Source organism: Neophocaena asiaeorientalis, unplaced genomic scaffold (genome assembly GCF_003031525.2).
Source record: "Neophocaena asiaeorientalis asiaeorientalis breed wild unplaced genomic scaffold, Neophocaena_asiaeorientalis_V1.1 scaffold938, whole genome shotgun sequence".
NCBI classification, from domain to species: domain Eukaryota; kingdom Metazoa; phylum Chordata; class Mammalia; order Artiodactyla; family Phocoenidae; genus Neophocaena; species Neophocaena asiaeorientalis.
The window spans coordinates 368,077-392,768 of NW_020175671.1; the positions used below are offsets into that span (position 1 = coordinate 368,077).

At 38.0% G+C, this 24,692-nt stretch overlaps 1 protein-coding gene and 1 pseudogene across 2 annotated transcripts in view; one reads left to right on the plus strand and one right to left on the minus strand.

The window, feature by feature from the left end:
- DCHS2 (dachsous cadherin-related 2) overlaps window positions 1–24,692 on the minus strand; it is a 278,660-nt gene that overhangs the window by 134,793 nt on the left and 119,175 nt on the right. For both annotated transcript variants that reach the window (XM_024731773.1, XM_024731772.1), the window contains exon 2: window positions 7,438–7,629. In XM_024731773.1, the coding sequence (XP_024587541.1) occupies window positions 7,438–7,629 (192 nt within the window). The remainder of the gene's footprint in view (window positions 1–7,437; window positions 7,630–24,692) is intronic.
- On the plus strand, window positions 13,611–14,093 carry LOC112390724 (peptidyl-prolyl cis-trans isomerase A pseudogene; annotated as a pseudogene).

Sequence of the window (24,692 nt, forward strand, 5' to 3'; positions counted from 1 at the left end):
ATTTCAGCTACAGAGTTCAGGATGTCACAAAAAATAGAGATAGAATGTTAACAAACACACACACCGAAAAAGAAACATTCATTTGCAGAAAATGAATAGTAAAAGGAAATAGGAGTTAGATATAAGCATGGAATAATTCAATTATTTGAAAAATCACTTGACCTGCAGTGTAATCCAATTATTTATTTTCATCATGTAATTTTATAGCCTCCTCATGACTTCTATGTATGAGGTAAATAGCAGCAATTGCAGTAGCAAAAATAGACTTTCAGAAGCAATACAGGTAGAATAGAAGTGATTGAGTTTAAAAAATATTGACAGTCATCACAAGGATAAATAGAGAAGAAGCCCAGAACATCTAGGTATTTTAATAAGAATTCTTCTATTGATAGATAAATATCTCTTAGCAACCAGCAGCAAATGGGTTCTCAGCAATTTTCTTCCAAAGAGCTTTCAGGACATATATTAGAAACAGAAAGGATCAGAGGAAAAACCATAGATTGTCAAGGTAACTTTGTACAGTTAAAGGCCTTTGTCAAGGTGCAGTTCATTGTTTTAATTAAATTCATTATGGCCTAGAATCCAACATCTTGGACTTAAAACATCTTGCCTGAGTTCATTAATTTTTCAAACTGGAGCTAGATTGCTTCTAGGCGACAGCCTACCAAGTCGTTATCAACCTTGATATCTTCATCTTTACCAATCTTTTTGATTAGGAACATGTGCTGTGAGTAGATATTGCATAGAGTAATGATGACAGATGAAGACTTCACCCTGTAGAAATGCACAGTTCATCACAGAAGAAATTTACAAAGATTATGCTGATAAGAGAATAAATCCTGAACACTGGATAACACACACACACACACACACACACACACACACAAGTTGCTTGCTCTCATACATTCTGACGCAAACACTAGGGACACTGGAGGCAGTTTCAGGTCTGAACAAGGTGAAGATTAGGAAGCTGTTAAAATCCTATGGTTTGGGGGCGGGGAAAGACTCTTCTAAAACTTATCTTTAAAAATGCATCGCCAGGTCTGCCCCCAAGAGGACCTGCCTCCAGGTCGGCTGAGTGTGCCGCTCCCTTCTGGATCCCCCGCCACCAGGACCCCTCATGATGGGCAAGAAGGAGAAGACAGAAGTTGTCCAAGTGCTGGGGAAGGAGGAGACCCTGAGGCTCTGATAGCCCATTTCTAAATGCTAGATGCTAAAAAAGACTCAGACAATAGAAACACTGTGATTCCCCACTCACCAATGTTTAATGTGTCATTCTCTGCTCATTCTGAGAAAGATGAATTGATCCTATCACTACACAAACCTTTGGGTCCTGCATTTGGCACCCAAGACCTGGGAGCAAATCAAATCATCAGGAGGTCCTTTAGGTCAAAGCAGGTATCAGATGGTAGCCTGGAAAACACAGCTAATTCTTCTTGGTGGTTTCCACAACAGTACAAGGGATTACCTCCAGGACAATGACACATATGCCTTTAACCTGGGCACATTCACATGGAGTGAGCTGTCACCATGAGGGATGGGGCCACACCCAGGCTGGGCTGCCAAAGATCCGTCACTCCCCAGGGGACCATATTCATCTGTGGAGGCTACTGGAAAAGTTCAACAAAGGTGTACAAACACACCCTGCATTCAAATAAACTCCAACTAAAGTCTGAGGAAGGAAGAAAAGGAAAATGGGTGTGGACTCAGAGTACCCCTTGGGGAATAGAGCTCACTCCAAGAGCTGGCGTTTAGGCAGGTGTGGTTCTGAATCATCAGACACTGCTCCTTGGGGGTGTCTGTGATGAAGAATGGGAAGAGAGCCTGAAGGGCAATGATTTTGATTAACTGTACTTCTATGCCACCTGGGTCAGAGAAGAGAAAACTAAGTGAGACCAAAGAGAAGTGAAACCCAAAGGTGATAACAAGAGGGGATGTGGGAAAGCCGGCATCCAGGAGCCCATGGAGGGGGTTAAAGTGGCAGATGTTGAAGATGGGACCGTGATCACCATTGAACAAGAGCCCCCCACCCGAGGCAACAGGAAGGAGGAAGAGGGTTCAGACAAAGCCAGTGGCCTCTGATGGAGCCAAGTCCTCATTCCAAAATCATACTGGTCCAAAAGCACAGGCTGCTCTACGTTTATGGGGCTTGTTTGAAGCAGGTGACTGCCAGTTCATCCCCAATGACTTGTACTGCCTTGATTTCTACAAGATGGAAGAATGGAAGACTTTGGTGAGATGGATCCCAAAACAAAGAGCATCTGCAGGAGGTAAACTTGGAGAATGATGGAGATGAGTTAAAAGACTCAGAAGGAAGAGATAAAGATGAGGAAGATGATGACCAAAGAGGAAAGTGGGGAGGAGGGTGAAGAGGAGGTAGGTGCACATTGGTGGCGCCTGACCAACAGTATGTGGACTCTACCCAGGACTGAGCAGTACTGAGTGAAGTTTTCTTGAGATGCCGGGGCCTGACACAAAGGAGAAGAAAGTGCTGAGAGTAGCCCATACCATGACCCAAACTTGCTTTGATGATTTAAGATGCTACTCTGGGCCAGAAGTTAAACTGAGTAGTGAATTCCCTGAATACGACTGAGTGTTATTTCCAAGAAATTGGAGTGAAACAAGGTGGCTGCAAAGATTTTGTGTAGTCTGATGCGTACCAGGGTTCAGGTCAGCCCTTTGCCATCCTCTCTGGAAAGACTCTTCACCAGGGTAGTGCATTGGCTGCATCTTCCTTTTCTGGGTCCTGATGCTTTGACATCCGGGGCCTTGCTTGTCCTGGAGGGACTGCCAGGGGGTCAGGCGAGGATGCTTTTCCAATGTAAACCAACACTCCCAACCGCCTCCTTTATTGGCTCTCACACTCTGGGCCACTATTCACCTGTCCTAATCACCCCACAGCCAGGTACCAGATAACTAGAGACAGACTTTATGCCCCAGGCCACTGAAACTATTCTCTCTAGCCAGGCTTAAGCCTGCTTATTCTGCCTCTCCCATTCCTTCCCTTGGAAACCATAAAAAAGGCCCCTACCCAGAGTTTCCCTCTCTCCCTCTGCCTCCTAACAAACCCAGTGCTTCCCGTTGTGCACACACCATGTACACTCCCTCCCAGAATGTGGCATGCTCCTCCTTTTGGGATCTGTGAGTATAACAAACTGTTTTTTCCATGGCAGTTGTCTCCTTACTCATACTTGAATAATAATAAAATCTATATTAAAACCAGGAAGGGTGCAGACCAGTTCCCATGTCTAACGGAGTTGGGCCTAGGATATCACCTCAAAAGGAGGATGAGACCTTGAATATGAAGTACCCACAGGAAGGATGTTTCTATTCTAACAAAACTGGAATATGTTGTACTTTGTTGGAGGGTCTTCCATCTACAAAACAAGGAGTTTTTACAGAAGAATATTCTAAACATATAAACACTGTACAGAATATTCATGCACATCATCATCTATAACAAAATACCATAGCGGGATGGCTTATAAACAACAGAAATTTGTTTCTTACAGTTCTGGTGGCTAGAAGTATGTGATCAGGTTGTCAGTATGGCTGGGTTCTGGTGAAGGCCACAACTTCTTGCTGTGTTCTCAGACAGCAGAAGAGGTTAAGGAGATCTCTGGGACTTCTTTCATAAGGGCACTCATTCCATTCCTGAGGGCTCCACCTTCATGACCTAACCACCTTCCAAAGGCCTCACCTCCTAATATTACCACCTTGGGCTTTAGGATTTCAACATATGAATCTGAGGGGGGACACAAACATTCAGACCATAGCAATAATCAACCTGAAGATTGCCTCTTCTTTGATTTCTAAAAACTAGCAAAAGCTGCTACACTGTCTGTAAACACTTTCTTAGCTACCCTGAAAATAAAATACCTTTTAACTGGAGAAAAAAAAGCATCTCCTTTGTTCAGTCTTGGAAAGCTTTACTGAGCGATGGTGTGGTTAAAGATGAACTTGAATTTTCAATAGAGACCGGAGAGCTGAGAGGGAAAGAAGGTATTCTTCATAGAGTATGTGTGTAGAGTAGATTCAATATGGAAACAGAAAGAAATAAGCAAGGAGGTTTAAATTAAATATGTAGGTTGATTTTTCATTCCACTGCCAATGCTCCTAATTAATGCACTACTTTTTGGCAGTAAAAAATTTCTGGCATAAAGTAATCTTATTTCTATTAAGATAATTTCTATATACGTTTTTATAAAATCATCCCAAAAACCCAACTAATTAGAAACAGATGTTCAACTACTGCAGTATTGGATTTAAACTGGTTATGGACTCCTTTTATAATTGTCTCAAAGTCTATTAAGAATATATTTCTGAAGCCTTGGATAAATGTTTTTGTATGCATATATTGAGTTTTAAATAATCACATAGACTTGAATTAACCTAAACTCCTCTGTTTACTCTTGCGTTTGTTTCCTACTTCTTTTCTTACATTGAAGCAAAAATTCCTGAAACCACATAGAGAGGGGTTGTTAAATCTAAGCAAATACATCATTGTAATTTTATTGAGTTAAATGACTTTATTTTCATGTTTGTTTCTACGTGATTACTTGTAATAAATATATTTAGATTCATCTTTTCCCATCAGTTTGTGTCTTAGGTAAATTCTCCCACTAATCTCAAAAGAGAAAGATTAGACCAGAAAGGTGTTAGCAGTACCAATCTACACAAGTAAGTAGTAGGCAGATAAGAAAAGAAATAAGGAAAGTCTCCAAAATAGACTAAGTGAAAAAAATGTGTAGAACAGTGCATAAAGAAGACTGCCTTTGCTGTAATGTAATAAAAGTTGAATAAGCTGTTTCTAAAATGTACTTGGAAATGTAAATGGTCAGGAACAACCAAGGCAATCTTGAAAATGAAGGACAAAGCTAAACAAATACATGATATCATGACCTATTATAAAGCTAAAGTAATTAAGAGAATATGGAGTTAGTACAAAGGTAGACAAAGAGGTCAGAAATAGGGTGTCCAGAAATAGACACACACATGTACAGTCAAGTGATTCATGACAAACGTGACACTACAGCACAGTGAGGGAAAAGTGATCATTTCAGTAAATGGTGCTGAGTCAACTGAATATCCATATTGTGAAAAAATAAATGTTCCTCCCACTAGATTGAAATAGTAAGTGTACAAAGTAAAGCAATAAAATTTTTGGAAGAAAAAAACAAGAGAATACCTTCATGTCCCCAAGGTAAACAAATACTTCTTAAAAGGACAGAAAAAGTATTAGATGTAAAGGGAAACAAATGGATAAACTGAGTTTAATTAGAATTAAGAATTTCTGTTCCTCAAAAGACTCCACTAAGGGAGTGAAAATGTAAGCCACAGAACTGGACAAGACAGATGCATAAATATATCCAACAAAGGGCTTCCATTCCAAAAGTGTAAAGAATTCATACAAATCAACAACAAAGAGAAGTCAATAGTACAATAGAAAATGGGTAAAGAATTAGACACTTCACAAAACAAGTTATACAAATAGCTAATAAATATATGAAAAAGTGCTCAATTCATCAGTCATCAAAGAAACTCAAAGTAAAACTCATGTGATACACTACTTCGCAGGTACAGAACTGCTATAAGTAAAAAAACATTAAATACCAAATGTTGGGGAGGATGTACAACAACTGAAATTGGTGGGAGTATAAACTGGTACAACTATTTTGAAAAGTTGTTTGATTTTCTTATGACATAGCAATTCCATTCCTAAATATATACCCAATATAAATGCCTATATTTTTTCAATAAATTACATGTATAACACAGTTAATAGAAATACTATTTGTCATAGCCTAAAATGGATTCCATCAATTACAAAACAGATTAAAAATTGTTGTAAATTCATATAAAAGAATAATATAAACCAATGAGAATGAATGAACTATTGCTACACGCAACAGCAAGAATGATGCTCACAAATAATGCCCTGTAAAAGAAACAATAAAAACACATACTGTATGAATCCATTCACTGAAAGCTTAAAAATAGGCAAATAATATTTGGTATTAGAAGTCAATAATGATTATCCTTAAAGGGTGGGAAGGATGGTCACAGTAAGGGGCTGAGAGGGGGTTTCCAGGGTACTGGTAATGTTTCTTCATCTGCTTCTATGTATGTTTTCATTCTTCAAAAATCCATTGAGCTGTACACTTATGATTTGTGCAATCTTCTGCATGCACTTTATACGTTAGTTTAAAAGTTTACCCAAAAAAGACATAAAAGCCAAATTGAAGGTGCCCCCACTGATCCAAGATGGTTCAATTAATATGAACATCAGAAAAGATAAGGTCAGTAATGTACAAAACATAACAAATATACAAAAAATACAAGAATTTATAACCAAACTAGGAAAAAAATCATCAGTAATGTTTGGAGATGGTAAACGCACCAACTCATTATTCTAAAAACTGATGCAGTGAAAGAATCAAGCATTATACTACCTTTCCTGTATGAATTATATTTCAGTGTAATCAAATAGTTGATGAGAGAACATTCTTCTGCGGTACACGGGCCTCTCACTGTTGTGGCCTCTCCTGTTGGAGAGCACAAGCTCCGGACGCACAGGCTCAGCGGCCATGGCTCACGGGCCCAGCCGCTCCGCGGCATGTGGGATCTTCCCAGACCAGGGCACGAACCTGTGTCCCCTGCCTCGGCAGGCGGACTCTCAACCACTGCGCCACCAGGGAAGTCCTTGAGAACATTCTTCTTAATTGAAGTATTTCAGATAATAAATGCAAAAGGAAAGACAGAATTCAAAAATCACCCTACTGCAACCCTTAATGAAATAATGTTATGTGTCTGCTGATGTAATAAGAAGCACAGAGCACCACCTATATAAAGCCAAAACTAATCAGTCTGTAGCTCAAAATGCCAGTTTATAGGAACTACGATAAAAGAACACATTAAGTGAATCCTAAGGATGTAATCAGCCACATTTAGAATATGGAAAACTTACAAGACAATTGATCTGATTTTTTTTCCAAAAATAAATACTGTAGGAGAAAAGGTAAGGGGGATGAGTGGGGGACTAACTGTTACAGATTGAAATTTAAGGAATACAGCAATCAAATCCATTTGTGGACTTATTTGGATCTTGATTTAAACACGCCAACTACTTCAAGACATTTTTAGGTAATCCAGTAAATTTTAAATGGAATGGATATTAGATATTATTACAGAATTACTGTTAATTTACTATAGCTGTGTTTTTAAAAAAAGTCATTATCTGTTAGAGATATTATTGAATTATTTGCAGATGAAATTATATAATGTCTGGTATTTGCTTCCAAACACTCCAGCAAAGGAAAGAGGTAGTGATTTATGAAACAAGATTGGCCAGTTGTTGATTGATAATCCTTGGTATTCTCTAATACACACACAGTGGTTCACTTTTGAGTATGTTTAATTTCATACATAAAGACTTACCCCATCCTTAGCTTTCACCAAGAGATCGTAGGTGGCTGGATCCCTTTCTCTGTCGATATCTTGAGAAACACAGATTTGCCCATCATGTGGGTCTATATGGAATGCTTGAGATGCTTCATAGCTTTGGAATCCAGCATAAAGAGAATATTCAACAAAGCCATAGAGTCCTGCATCTGCATCGGAGGCTTTTACCTGTGAGACAGGAGGTTGATCAGTGAGGAAAGAGAAATGCTAGCGTCACCTTTCAATGGATCATGAATCACTATCCTGATGTGCACAGCCAAGTAGCCCGCATAGCTATTCACAAAGTGTAGGCTTTGGTTTTCTCTTTCTCTTCTCTTACCTTCTGTGACAACTCACCCTCACTGTCCTCCTCCATTTGTGAAGTCTCCTTTTCTATTCCTATACTTTCACATGATCTCTGAAAGCGTGAGTTCCTTGGTCCATTTGCCTTCTTATTCCAATCACTACACCTAAGTGATTTCATCCACTCTCAAGGATTTAAATCCATATACTAACCACCTGATAACATACCTGTGGATTCCCACTCATACCCAAGCCCTTCAGGTGATGGGCTCAATGCTCGCCCTCACTCTTTCAGAGCAACAAGGGAAGGACAAGGAAATCAGGCACAATTACTAGTAATCCAACCCAACTGACAGAATTCACCCTGGAGCATGAGATTTGAACTTCCCAAGCCAGATTTCCTTCCAGGCGTAATGCTCCCATCAGAGCCCCAACAGTCATGCAGACTGAACACTACACAGAGGCGCCCTGCCCAGTGGCTGCATGGGGGTGAAATACAGCCAGTGCTCTGCTTGCCAACAGGTGCACTTACATGGAGCTGTAACTGCACAGAGGAAAGGGCACCTTTCTCTTTGACCATAAATACCATTTATGTTAGCGGTTGCCATATGCCTGGTAGGAAAGACGAAGCAAGTGGAATTATGAAAACACTTAACTGATTTACACTAAGTATGGGAGTACATAGTGAGAAATACAACAGGCTATTTATAAAACTCAACATATTCTTGAGCTCATAGGCTTGGTATAATTCTTTTGATTTGCAACCTAATTAATAGTAACAGCAAACATCTAAATAGAACTTACAATAAAAGAAGCACCTTAAGGGAAGATCGACCAAAAGAAGAAGAAGAAGGAGAAGGAGGAGAAAGAAGAGGAGGTAGAGGAAGAAGGAGAAAGAAAAAAAAGTAAAAGAACTATATGCTACAGAACAGGTACTATTCTAATTGCTAAACATATATTACATACTTATAACCTATAATGATTTCCATTTTACAGATGAGAAAAGTCAGGCTCAGGGAGCTAAAGTAACTTGCCAAAGATCACATAGCTAAAAAGGGTCAAAACTACGATTCAAATCCAGGCAGTTGAACAGCAAACTACACACTCCTAATGATCATGCTATCCTGCCTCCTGTGTCATCACTTGTCATTTCGTCATTTCATCCTTTACTTACTGAAAAAACACTCCCGAAATCCCCTGACCTTCCTTCAGGGAAGAATTTGCTAGATCAGGTGTAACATCATTCCAAGTAACTGTTTACCTCATATGCATGTGGCTTTCTCACCAGAATATCAATAACATGAAAAAAGGCAACTGACAGTGATGCCTGTGCTCTTGAGTCTTAGCTGAACCTTCTATTCCCCATGGCCAAATTCCAACTGAGTTCCAAACGGTAGAAAAATAAAGAGTGATGGCCACTGAAAATAAAAGAATTAAGCAGATCAATTCATAGAGTTCAATGTCCAACTAACAGACGTTCCATGAAATGAGTACAGAGACAATGAAAGAAAGGAGCAACTCTTGTTTGGTTCATAGGCTCCCAAAGCCACTACGATAGGGGAGAAGGAGTGGAAGAGGCACTCTGGTTTTTAGCTTCCTCAGCCCAGAAGTTAGGTTCAGCTTACATTTCACTGGCCAGAGCTAGTTACATGGCCCCAACCTAACTCAGAAGGAGACTGGGAAAAGTCAAGGATCTCATAGGCATTTGGTGAATACAGTCTCTGCCACAAGTGCCACTTCATCTCTATAGGAAGACACACATATAAGATTATGTAAGTCACCAGTGGCCTCTCTATGTAGTGAAATTCAAGTAAGTGGAAAGTCATACCCTGAGAAGGCTCCCCAATGTTATCCTACTACAGATTTCATTTTGGCAGTCCTACATATTTCTGTCAGGCTTTTTGGAGGGAGGTGAAATAGAAGACAATCAATCACCTACAATATCTACTGTTCTCGATTAAATCTAGATTGAAAAAATATCTACTTTTCATCAATACAATGTATATGCAGAAGCTAAACCTTAATTATTATGCTGCCCAAATGAAACCCCATCCCAATAACATGTTCAACAAGCACAAGTTCTCAAGAAGCCTGCCCCTTCATTCTACTATATCTTGAACATATAACTAGAATTTGACTTTGGGGGTTATCTGTGTAGTCTAGCTCAATCAGGGGCAAGTTTGCCCCCATGAAGACATTTGGCACTGTTTGGAGACAGTTTTGCTTGTCACACTGGGGAAAGGGTGCTACTGGCATCTAGTGAGCTGAAGCCAGAGATGCTGCTAAACCATGCAGAGAACAGACTCCACAACAAAGAACTATCTGGCCCCAAATCTCAATAGCACTGAGGTTGAGAACCCCTGCACCTGATGAAATGCTTAACAACTGGCAATATTATTTCCCTCTTTAATTTTTTTCAGCTGATGACAGTCTTTAAAATTTATCTTCACTCTCATCTATCGCATATTCATGGGCAAAATTATTTATCCTGTGCAACCAGCTAACATGTTTGTGAGTTATTTTTCTTATCAGATGGGCTGAACCAGGAAATCCACAAACTTCCTCACTACAAAGAGCTAAATTCCAAGTACATTTGTTCTACTCCATTCTGTCAGCTGTTAATTATTTAGTAGCCTCACGTTCCCAAAGACACCAAATATATCTTCTAAAACCATATGGTATTCTCAATAACTTTGGCTTGATTGGAAGATAAATACAATGACGTTTAAATTCTAAAAATTCATTCTCAGCCTGTAATAGCACATATTAACAAATAATGTGGCTTATATAAAACAATAATAAGTTTCCTTATTTCCACTTTCAAGACCTTTTTTGTCATCTGGACTTTTGGCAAAGCAAAATGTATGGAGTCAAAAGTAGGATAAGAGTACCGATCTCAATTTATGTTAGCAGTTCAGATCCTGAGTTTCAGAATCATGAAGTTAAAACATATGCCTCCTTGTTTTTACTCAACTCCCTAAAACTATTGGCCTAATATACCAGAACAGCATTTTCCACCCACTAATAATTGGTTTTGAATGTCTACATATAATTTGGCATTTTTAAGAGGTCTACATTTTCCAATTTCCATTGACTTACACATAAAACTTAGATAATTTGTAATAATAGAAAATGGAAATGGCTTTGCCAAATCTTCAAGAGAAAATCCTGAGTAGTAAGTAAATAAGCTCAGTGGGCCCTTTCTTTGGAGATAGCAGCTTAAATCAAAGAAAGAAGCATCTGGTCAGAGTCTCTTATCACTATCTTATGGTGCTAAACTGGGGATCTAGAGGAGATCTTGGGAGGATCTTATCTTTGAATCTACTCAAAGAGCCACACTACAGCACCCTCAATGCCATCCTTGCATTTCTCCTCTCAATCTCAATTTACCTGCTTTTGACTGAGAGGAATTTGATAATTTTTACTTATTCTCAGAACTGTTCTCCCTTAGTTTGATCTTTCACAAATTTAATGCAGACATTATAAAGATGCAAGAAATTAATAAAATATTGATATCTCCCTGATTCCATTATTAGCTTCCTGAAATTTAAAGAATTTTTACCACTTCCTTCATTTTAACATCTGGTTAAGGATTTTTCCATATGAATGTGTCACGGAGGCAGGGACAAATTGAGAACGCTCGCTCTTGAAAACATGTTTTCATATTTTACAAACAGATTGCATCTATTTGCCTTCCCATCACCAGCATAGGCTCCCTCTACTTCGGAAGATATCCTCTTCAACAACTGGGCACCTTCCCAGCCAATCACATTGGCACCCTGAAACCCAAAACTCAACCAAGAGTCACAGATAGGGTAATATATTGTTAGCAACACTGTCCTTTACCTGTTGCTGGGCAATCATATCACACTTAATTCAGTGATGTCTGTACAAAAGCCTCAGAGCCCAATCAAAAAAATGAGTGATAAACAAAAAAAGTCCTAGGGAAAAAAAAAAGTGGCTGCACTTAAAATTTTAAATTAAATAATTCACTTTAATTTGTTCTTACTGTAATTTCCAAAATTTCTACCATAAGCATAAACCAGTTTGAAGAAACAAGGTTATTGACACAACATACTTACACACAGAACTTGAAATAGAAAAAAAGGAATCACAAAATAACTTCTTACATTGAAGTGCTTGGTCAACCATGGATCCTACAGCTAAAACAGGATTATAATATTTCAGTGGAAGCTGGATTCAGGATTGGGGAACACATGGAATCAAGTATGCCACTCTCTGAATACAATTTTGGCAAGTTCACCAACGACCAAGTCTAACAATCAAGGCTGGGCCCTTATTTTCTACACCACTCAGCTGTTCACTACACAGTGAATCATCTCCTTCTCACTGAAGCACTTCTTCATCAGACACCACACTGTGACTCTCTTTCTCCTCCTATACCTCACTGACCCCCTTCAGTTTTCTTTACTGCCTCTGTGTTCTCTTTCTGACCTCTGAATACTACAGTGCCCTGGAGCTCAGTCTTAGGGCCACTTCGCTTTTCAATCCACAGTCATTGTCTGTACCAGGCTGAAAGGTGGTCCCCAAAAAGACTTGTCTGCTTTCTAATCCCTGGAAACTGTGGATTTTACTTTATTTTACAAAAGAGTGAATATTACCTTATATTGCCAAAGATGTGATTAAGGATTTTGAGAGGGGTTTATCTTGGATTACCCAGATGAACCCTTAATCTAGTGACAAGTGTCCTTATAAGAAAGAGTCAGAGATATCCCACAGATAGAAGAGGAGGAAGCAATGTGGCCTTGTAGGCAGAGACTGGAGTGATGCAGCTACAAGTCAAGGAGCACTTTACAGGTAGCAGAATCTGGAAAAAACAAAGAACGGATTTTCCCTTAGAGCCCCCAGAGGGGCCAAAGCCCTGCTAGATTTTGTACTTCTAACCTCCAGAACTATGAGCAACAACAATTTCTGTTGTTTAAAGCCACGAAGTTCATGGTTATTTGTTATAGAAGTCCTAGGAAACTAATACATATCCTGAGTGATCTGACCCAGCCCCAGGGCATTAAACCAACATATATTCCCCCAATACTTGGACTTGCACCCCAGATTCATGCATCATCCAATTACACCTCCTCTCAAGTGACTAATAGGCACTTCCAATGTACTATGATCAAACAGAACTCTTAATTCCCACCGCTCCAAAATCTGCTGTCCTCCCAGTGTTTTTAGTGAATGACACCACCATTCACTTATTGTTTTGGCAGCCAAAGAGATACTACTGAAACGACACCGAATCATGTCACTCTCCTGCTCAGAATCTTCCAGTGGCTTCTCATACTCATAGAATCCAGCTCTTTCATTTGACCTCACCTCCCACTTCTCTCTGACTCACTCACTCCCCTCTGGATACACTGATCTCCTTGATGAATCCACCAGCTTGTATAACTTACTCTTTCACTTCTTTCAAGTCTCTGCAAACACCACCTAATCCCCCCAGAGGCCTTTCCTGATCACCTTACACTAGAGTGTCACCCTCACCTCTGCTATCCTCTGTCCTTGCTTTGCTTTTCTTCAGAGCACTGATCTCTATACTTCATTATATGTTTTTATGTATTTGCTTATGTAATATTTGTCTTCCCCACTGGAATTACATCACTCTTGCTCCCTGCTACATCTCCAGCACCCACAACAGTAGTACCTCGCTCAAGATGAAGATGCTCTAAAACTTTGTTGCAGGAATGAAGGAATCTAATATTGTACATAAAATGCAAGCATGTTTTAGAAATAGCTTTTATAACTAATATAATCTATTTTGACTTTAGAAAAATTGCATAAGTATAAGAAGAAGATAGCTTTACAGATACCAGGGCCACCCTCCTGAAGCTTCATGGCGCTGCCCAGCCATGGTCACCCCCACCATGCTCTTTGACATGGCCACCGCCAGCGAGCTCTTGGGCCACGTCTCCTTTGAGTTGTTTCCAAACAAATTCCCAAGGACAAGCAGAAAACTTTTGTTCTGAGCACTGGTGAGAAGGAATTTGTTATAAGGGTTCCTGCTTTCAAAGAATTATTCCAGAGTTCATGTTCCAGGGTGGTAACTTCACATGCCATTATAGCACTGGTAGCAAGTCCATCCAAGGGAGAAATCTGATGATGACAATATTATCCTGAAGCATAGGGACCCGGGTATCTTGTCCATAGCAATGCTGTACCCAACATTAATGGTTCCAAGTTTTTCATCTGCACTGCCAAGACAGAGTGGCAAGCATGTGGTCCTTGGCAAGGTGAAAGAGGGCATGAATATTGTGGAAGCTATGGAATGCTATGGGACTAGGAATGGCAAGACCAGAGAAAACATCACCGTTGCCCACTGTGGACAGCTCTAATAAATTTGACTTGCATTTTATCTTAACCACCACACCATTCCTTCTGCAGCTCAGGAGAGCACCCATCATCCCTGTCTGCATGCATCATCCTATAATCTCTGTGTTCTCATGGAACTTCTTTGGGTTCCATATTTCCCTTGTCCCCCTCCAAGTCTTGCTGGACTACAGAGTTAAGTTTATGATTATGAAATAAAAATTAAACAACAACAATAAAAGAACAAGATATTTCATAACACCCATCAAACACTCACTGAGGAATATTTTTTATTCCTAAAACACAATCCATTAATCAATCTATATCATCATAGAATAAAATCCAAAATGCTAAAACTTGCAAAAGAAGAAAACTATCCTCAGGATAGTTCAGAAATTGGAAACAGAACTGTATTTTACTTTCATTTTTTTTAATGTATTTTCAGAGAAGTCAATAGAGCTATTAGATGAATAAACTGAACATATACTCTCAAGTTACAATTTTAAAAATGTTACTTTTCTGATAATTTTTTTATTGCCTTAACTGAGGAATGGGATTAAAAGACCATTAATCCTACTACTTATTGCCCTTCTCACCACCTCCCCCCAAAAAAAAACAGCCAAAGGAAATGTTGTGAAAAGAGACCAGTGGGTAGGGGTGGGGTGGTAACTTGTTTTATGAGTTATTACAAAGTGTTAAATTAAGAAAGTATAATCTCAAAAAAAAAAAAAGAGAATTAGCAGGCAGTTCAGTAGAACACAAAAGTAAGACCTGAAAAAGATCTTCGTAAACTTATTTTATTTTTTTATATATTACAAAGAAAGCATCATAAACCACTGAGGAATGTGGGTTTATCCACAAAAGTTGCTAGAAAAATTGGCAAAGTACATGGGGAAAAAAATCAAGTTTGCTATTAACCTCACACCAAAATAAATTCTACACAGATATGTTAAATGTAAATAATGAAATCATTTAAAGCACAATGAATATATAGGGGAATTCTTGGCTGATTCTTACATTGGAAAGAAATTTCAAAGCAAAAAAGAATTACAAAACTAAAACAGATGGACAGAAATCACAAAGGGAGAAGTCAATACAATGACTACATAACCGTTTAAAACTCCACTATGTCAAAAATACCACACACAAAAAAATTTCAATGCAAATTAGTTATGACACCTGTAAGAAATGTAAAAAAATAATTAATATGGAAATAAATTTTTAAAATAAAAATACTGATGTCTCATTACTAAAAATTTAGACAAAGGACATAAACAAACAATTCACAGAAGAATAAATGTGTGTAAGATTTTCAACCTCACTAGTAGTGAAATAGGTGAAAAATAAAATAATATGTTTCAAGTACTGGCAATTATTAAAATTGGTGACCATTAAAATAATTGGCAACTATTAAATAAACAGCAAATTGGCAATCATTAAAATAATATATTAAGTGTGGCAAACATGAAATAAATATGCTCTTTTTTTTAAACGTCTTTTTTGGAGTATAATTGCTTTACAATGGTGTGTTAGTTTCTGCTTTATAACAAAGTGAATCGGTTATACATATACATATGTCCCCATATCTCTTCCTTCTTGCATCTCCCTCCCTCCCACCCTCTCTATCCCACCCCTCTACGTGGTCAGAAAACACCGAGCTGATCTCCCTGTGCTAAGCGGCTGCTCCCCACTAGCTATCTATTTTACGTTTGGTAGTGTATATATGTCCATGCCACTCTCTCACTTTGTCACAGCTTACCCTTCCCCCTCCCCATATCCTCAAGTCCATGCTCTAGTAGGTTTGTGTCTTTATTCCCATCTTGCCCCTAGGTTCTTCATGACCTTTTTTTCGGTTTTTCTTTTTAGATTCCATATATATGTGTTAGCATACGGTATTTGTTTATCTCTTTCTTACTTGCTTCACTCTGTATGACAGACTCTAGGTCCATCCACCTCATACAAATATCTCAATTTCATTTCTTTTTAAGGCTGAGTAATATTCCATTGTACATATGTGCCTCATCTTTTTTATCCATTCATCTGTTGATGGGCACTTAGGTTGTTTCCATGTCCTGGCTATTGTAAATAGAGGTGCAATGAACATTTTAGTACATGACTCTTTTTGAATTATGGTTTTCTCAGGGTATATGCCCAGCAGTGGGATTGCTGGGTCATATGGTAGTTCTATTTTTAGTTTCTTAAGGAACCTCCATACTGTTCTCCATAGTGGCTGTATCAATTTACATTCCCACCAACAGTGCAAGAGGGTGCCCTTTCCTCCACACCCTCTCCAGCATTAATTGTTTCTAGATTTTTTGATGATGGCCATTCTGACCGGTGTGAGGTGATATCTCATTGTAGTTTTGATTTGCATTTCTCTAATGATTAATGATGTTGAGCATTCTTTCATGTGTTTGTTGGCAATCTGTATATCTTCTTTGGAGAAATGTCTATTTAGATCTTCTGCCCATTTCTGGATTGGGTTGCTTGTTTTTTTGATATTGAGCTGCATGAGCTGCTTGTAAAGTTTGGAGGTTAATCCTTTGTCAGTTGCTTCATTTGCAGATATTTTCTCCCATTCTGAGGGTATCTTTTCATCTTGTTTATGGTTTCCTTTGCTGTGCAAAAGCTTTTAAGTTTCATAAGGTTTTGTTTTTATTTTCATTTTTCTAGGAGGTGGGTCAAAAAGGATCTTGCTGTGATTTATGTCATAGAGTGTTCTGCCTGTTTTCCTCTAAGAGTTTGATAGTGTCTGGCCTTACTTTTAGGTCTTTAATCCATTTTGTGTTTATTGTTGTGTATGGTGTTAGGGAGTGTTCTAATTTCATTCTTTTACATGTAGCTGTCCTCTTTTCCCAGTAACACTTATTGAAGTATGCTCTCATTTTTAAAGCCTATCTAGAAAGTAGCTTTGTTTTTACCATATACATATGGTAAGCATTCTCCCAAACTTAAAAATATACCTTAACGCAGTTAGTATATTTCTAGGACTATATGTAGACAAATATTTGTATAAAAGACATATAATGTAGCATTATTTATTCTAAAACTGAAATTCCCACAATTAAAGAATTATTAAATAAATTATAAATTCATCCATAAGATAGAATTCAGTGTATTCATGGAAACTATGTCTATACATAAAGACATATATTAAGTGAAAAAGAAAAAAGGCAAGTAAGAATTATATATAAAATATCCCATTTATGAAAAAAATCCAATATATAGAATAAAAATTAAAAGGAAATAAACCAGAGGAGGGAACACTTCCAAACTCATTTTACAAGGCCAGCATTACTTTGATACGAAAAGCAGATAAGGACACTAGAAGAAAAGAACATTACAGGGCAACATCCCTGATGAATATAGATGCAAAAATCCTCAACAAACCAGTAGCAAACCAAATTCAATAATACATTAAGAGGATTATGCACTATGATCAAGTGTGGTTCAACATCTACACATCAATCAGTTATATTCTACATTAACAAAATGAAGGATAAAAATCATGTGATCATCTGAATAGATGCAGGAAAAGCATTTGACACAAAATTTAACATCCATTCATGATAAAAACTCCCAAAAAATTAGGCATAGAAGGAACATATCTCAATATAATAAAGGCCATAAATGACAAGCTAACATATATGACAAGACCATATATTCCAGCTAACATCATACTGAATGGTGAAAAGCTGAAAGCTTTTAATCTAAAATCAGGAACAAGACAAGGTTTTCCATTCTCATCACTTTTATTCAACATAGTAATGAAAGTCCTAGCCACAGCAATTAAGTAAGAAAAATAAATAAAATCATCCAAATCAGAAAGTAAGAAGTAAAACTGTCTTCATTTTCAGAGGACATTATATTATATACAGAACACCCAAAAACCTTAACAAAAAAAGTGTTAGAACTAACAAATGAATTCAGTGAAGTTGCAGGATACAAAATCGATATACAAAACTCTGCTGCATTTCTAAACACTAATAATGAACTATCAGAAAAATAATTTCTAAGAAAATCCCATTTACAATTGCATCAAGAAGAATAAAATATCTAGCAATATATTTAACTAAGGAGGTGAAAAACTTTATATTGAAAGCAATGAGACAATGATGAAAGAAACTGAAGGAAATAAATAGAAATATATTCTGTGCCCATGGATTGGAAGAATTAACATTGTTAAAATATCCATTCTACCAAAGCTATCTACAGGTTCAATGTAATCCCTATTGACATTCCAATGGCATTTTTCACAAATATAGAACAAACAATGCTAAAACTTGTGCAGAACCACAAAAGACCCCAAATAGCTAAAGCAATCTTGAGAAAGAAGACCAAAGCTGGAGGCATCTCATTTCCTGATTTCAAATTATATTATGAAGCTTTGGTAATCAAAACAGCATGGTACTGGCATAAAAACAGACACATAGATGAATGGGACAGGATAGAGAGCCCAGAAAGAAACTCACTCATATATGGTCAATTCATTTACAACAAAGGAGCCAGGCATATACAATGAGGAAAGGACAGTCTCATCAATAAACAGTGTTGGGAAAACTGGACAGCCACATGCAAAAGAATGAAACTGGACTACTATCTTATATTATACACAAAAATTAATATCATACTCAAAATGGATTAAAGACTTGAATGTAAGACCTGAAACCATAAAACTCCAAGAAATAAACATAGTGGGGGGACTTCTCTGGTGGCACAGTGGTTAAGAATCTGCCTGCCAATGCAGGAGACACAGGTTCAATCCCTTGTCCGGGAAGATTCCACATGCCACGGAACAAGTAAGACTGTGTGCCACAACTATGGAGCCTGCACTCTGGAGCCCACGAGCCACAACTACTGAGCCCGCATGCTGCAACTACTGAAGCCCACATGCCTAGAGCCCGTGCTCCACAACAAGAGGAGCCACTGCAATGAGAAGCCTGTGCACAGCAATGATGAGTAGCCCCTGCTCGCTGCAACTAGAGAAAGCCCACACACCACAATGAAGACCCAATGCAGCCAAAAAATAAATAAAATTTAAAAAAATTTTAAAAAAACCTAGTGGGCCACCTCCTTAACACTGGTCTTATAATTATTTTTTAGATTTGACACCAAAAGCAAAGACAACTTGCAAAAATAGCAAGTAGGACTACATCAAACAAAAAAGCTTCTGCATAGCAAAGGAAACCATCAACAAAATAAAAAGAAAACCTATGGAATGAAAAAATTGCAAATTATATATCTGATATGGGTTAATATCTAACATATATATTAAAAATAACTCATATAACTCAATGGAAAAAAATCTAATAAAAAATAGGTAGAGGATCTGAATAGATATTTTTCCAAAGAAGACATACATGTGGCCAAAGGTACATGAGAAGGTGCTCAACATCACTAATTATCAGGAGATGCATATCAAAACCACAATCAGACAATACCTTACACCTGTTAGAAGGGCTTATCATCAGAAAGAAAAGAAATAACAAGTGGTAGCAAGGATATGGGGAAAAGGGAACGTTTATGTACTGTTGGTGGGAATGTAAGTTGGTGCAGTCACTATGGAAAACAGTATGGAGGTTTCTCAAAAAATTAAAAACAGACCTACAATATGATCCAGTAGTCCCACTGCTGAGTTAATATCCAAAGGAAATATAATCAGTATCTCAAAGAGATATCTGCATTCCATGTTGACTGCAGAGTTATTTACAATAACCAAGATATAGAAACAACTTAAGTCTCCAGCAATGAATGAATGGATAAAGAAGATCTGGTATGTTTAGACACAATGGGACATTATTCAGCCATGAGAAAGAAGAAAATCCTGTCTTGTGCCACAACATGGATGGACCTTAAGGGCATTATGCTAAGTGAGATAAGTCAGACAAAGACAAATACTGCATGGTATCACTTATAGGTAGATCTTTTAAAAAAGAGTCAAACTCATAGATACAGATAGTAGACAAATGTTTGCCTGGGCTGGAAGAAAGAGGGAGAAGCTGGTAAAAAGGTACAAAATTTCAGCTATAAGATGAATAAGGTCTGAGGATCCAATATAAAACATGGTGACTACAGTTGATAACACTGTACTGTTTAATTGAAATTTGCTAAGAGACAATTTTTTTGTCCACATTTTCATAGAGATAGTTTTATTGAAACAATATTATGAAAAAGAAGTTGAGCATCAAAAATACAAAACCTAAAAAGAATTGTATTTATAGGTATTTGCCATCCATGTATACAGCTTTTTGAGAGTGCATCCTCTAGTACTTCATTCTTGAAGACCCACTAGCGCAGATGTATAAGAGTTACAAGGCCTAGGTTATTACTGATTGCTGAAGCAGGCGTCTGCAAACTTCTTCTGTAAAGGGACAGATAATAAATATTTCAGGCTTTGCAGCCCATAAGGCCTCTTTTACAACCACTCAACTTTGCCATTTTAGCGTGAAAGAGCCACAGACAACATGTAAATGAATGGCTTTGTTCCAATAAAAGTTTTATTTATAAACACCAAATTTGATTTTCATAACATTTTCACTTATCACAAAATATTGTTTCTCTTTTTTTCCAATCATTTAAAAACATAAAAACGTTCTTAGCTCATAGGTGCTACAAAAACAGGCAACAGACCAGATCTGGTCCATCTGCCATAGTCTGTCAATCCGCAATCTAAAGCATAGGGAGAAATCTTCTCTTAGAAAAATGGTCAGTGCTTCAGGCCCAAGAGAGTAACTTTGAAGTGACTTCAGTCTAAAGTTTATCAGGGGCTCATTTGAGATCCTGTGTTTGAGCTGGTTTTATTCACAAGTTTACTCTCCATTCATTGCTGCCTCTATGTTGTATCCCTACAGTAAAGCTAAATTATAAAACAGAAGGAGAAGCAGCAGCAGCAGAGGAAGAAGAAGAACCAAATGATTTTATTTTATTTCAGGGCCCAGCCAATGCTTTCGCTCAGTTAAATTTTTATATTATGCCTTTATAATGCTTGTCATTGGAAAAACTAAAACTAAAAACATTATCTTCTTTTGTGAAGCTCCTTTTAAACTTAACTGGAAACACACACACACACGCACACAGTCACTCAAATCTAGCAAAATTAAAAACCCCAAACCCTCCAATGTACTGGTGCTAAAGGAATCAAAAAAAAAAAGTGAGAGGAATAGAGTCACCCAGTCCCACAGCACACAGAAGTGCTCCTCCCAGAGCTCTTTTCTACCAATAACACTGTTTTCATGAGGTCAAATCTTCCAACACAGGTAAGATACTCATCCTTAAAAGAACAATTAACTAATATTTATGACATAAAAATTAGGTTGCCAGTAGCTGATCCCCTGATTGGTAGGCTCAAAATCCTACTTGATTTTGATTTATTAACTAATTTCAGTGATCTGATTTAGGTATTTGATATTCTTAATAATCTTGTGGCAAAAGAACAGATAGAAATACTGGTAGCAATGTTAAGTAAGTGGTTGACTCAATATTAACATTCAAAAATCAACTTACTTCAACTCCCTCTTGTGAGAACACCAGAATCACAACTAGCTGCTGGACAATCATTGGCAAGAAGACACTGGAACTCACCAAAAAGGATACCCCACATCCAAAGACAAAGGAGAAGCCAAAATGAGACCGTAGGTGGGGCACAATCACAGTAAAATCAAATCCCATAACTGCTGGGTGGGTGACTCACAGACTGGAGGACACTTATACCACAGAAGTCCACCCACTGGAGTGAAGGTTCTGAGCCCCACGTCAGGTTTCCAAACCTGGGGGTCCAGCAATGGGAGGGGGAACTCCTAGAGAATCAGACTTTGAAAGCTAGTGGGATTTGATTGCAGGACTTCAACAGGACTGGAGGAAACAGAGACTCCACTCTTGGAGGGCACACACAAGGTGGTGTGCACATCGGGAACCAGGGGAAGGAGCAGTGACCCCAGGGGAGACTGAACCAGACCTACCTGCTAATGTTGGAGGGTATCCTGCAGAGGCGGGGGTGGCTGTGGCTCACCATGGAGACAAGGACACTGGCAGCAGAAGTTCTGGGAAGTACTCCTTAGCGTGAGCCCTTCCAGAGTCTGTCATTAGCCCCACCAAAGAGCCCAGGTAGGCTCCAGTGCAGGGTTGTCACAAGCCAAACAACCAACAGGGAAGGAACCCAGCCCCACCCATCAGTAGTCAAGTGGATTAAAGTTTTACTGAGCTCTGCCCACCAGAGCAACAGTCAGCTCTACCCACGACCAGTCCCTCCCATCAGGAAACTTGCATAAGCCTCTTAGATAGCCTCATCCACCAGAGGGCAGACAGCAGAAGAAAGAAGAGCTACAATCCTGTAGCCTGTGGAACAAAAACCATATTCACAGAAAGACAGACAAGATGAAAAGGCAGAGGGCTATGTACCAGATGAAGGAACAAGAAAAAAACACAAAAAAACAACTAAATAAAGTGGAGATAGGCAACCTTCCAGAAAAAGAATTCAGAATAATGATAGTGAAGATGATCCAGGACCATGGAAAAAGAATGGAGGCAAAGATCAAGAAGATGCAAGAAATGTTTAACAAAGACCTAGAAACATTAAAGAACAAAGTAACAGAGATGAACAATACAATAACTGAAATGAAAACTACACTAGAAAGAATCAATAGCAGAATAACTGAGGCAGAAGAATGGATAAGTGACCTGGAAGACAAAATGGTGAAATTCACTGCTGCAGAACAGACTAAAGAAAAAAGAATGAAAAGAAATGAAGACAGCCTAGGAGACTTCTGGGACATTAAATGCAACAACATTCATATTATATGGGTCCCAGAAGGAGAAGAGAGAGAGAAAGGACCCAAGAAAATCTTTGAAGAGATTATAGTCAAAAACTTCCCTAACATGGGAAAGGAAATAGCCACCAAAGACCAGGAAGCAGAGCGAGGCCCATACAGGAAAAACCCAAGGAGAAACACATCATGACACATAGTAATCAAGTTGCCGAAAATTAAAGACAAAGAACAATTAGTGAAAGCAGCAAGGGAAAAACAGCAAATAACATACAAGGGAACTCCCATAAGGTTAACAGCTGATTTCTCAGCAGAAACTCTACAAGTCACAAGGGAGTCACATGATAGACTTAAAGTGATAAAAGAGAAGTTACAACCAAGATTACTCTACCTGGCAAGGATCTCATTCAGATTCAATGGAGAAATCAAAAGCTTTACAGACAAGCAAAAGCTAAGAGAATTCAGCACCACCAAACCAGCTCTACAACAAATGCTAAAGGAACTTCTCTAAGTGGGAAACACAAGAGAAGAAAAGGACCTACAAAAACAAACACAAAACAATTAAGAAAATGGTCATAGAAACATACATAACGATAATGACCTTAAACGTGAATGGATTAAAAGCTCCAATCAAAAGACACAGGCTTGCTGAATGGTTACAAAAACAAGACCCATTACACTTCCTTCTCAAGTGCACACAGAACAATCTCCAGGATAGATCACATCTTGGGTCACAAATCAAGCCTCAGTAAATTTAAGAAAATTGAAAATATATAAAGCATCTTTTCTGACCACAATGCTATGAGATTAGAAATCAATTACAGGGAAAAAAAGCATAAAACACACAAGCACATGGAGGCTAAACTGTATGTTACTAAATAACCAAGAGATCACTAAAGAAATCAAAGAGGAAATCAAAAAATACCTAGAGACAAATGACAATGAAAACACGATGATCCAAAACCTATGGGATGCAGCAACAGCAGTTCTAAGAGGGAAGTTTATAGCTATACAAGCCTACCTCAAGAAACAAGAAAAATCTCAAGTAAACAATCTAACCCTACACCTAAAGGAACTAGAAAAGGAAGAACAAACAAAACCCAAAGTTAGCAGAAGAAAAGAAATCTTAAAGATCAGAGAAGAAATAAATGAAACAGAAACAAAGAAAACAATAGCAAAGATCAATAAAACGAAAGCCTGGTTCTTTGAGAAGATAAACAAAATTGATAAACCATTAGCCAGACTCATCAAGAAAAAGAGGGAGAGGACTTAATAAAATTAGGAATGAAAAAGGAGATGTTACAACAGACATCGCAGAAATACAAAGCATCCTAAGAGACTACTACAAGCAACTATATGCCAATAAAATGGACAACCTGGAAGAAATGGACAAATTCTTAGAAATGTAAAACCTTCCAAGACTGATTCAAGAAGAAATAGAAAATATGAACAGACCAATCACAAGTATGAAATTGAAACTGTGATGAAAAATCTTCCAACAAACAGAAGTCCAGGACCAGATGGCTTCACAGGTGAATTCTATCAAATATTTAGAGAAGAGCTACCACCCATCCTTCTTAAACTCTTCCAAAAAATTGCAGAGGAAGGAACACTCCCAAACTCATTCTATGAGGCCACAATCACCCTGATACCAAAACCAGACAAAGATAGTACAAGAAAAGAAAATTACAGACCAATATCACTGATGAATATAGATGCAAAAATCCTCAATAAAATACTAGCAAACAGAATCCAACAACATATTAAAAGGATCAAATCCCATGATCAAGTGGGATTTTTCCCAGGGATGCAAGGATTGTCCAATATATGCAAATAAATCAATGTGATACACCATATTAACAA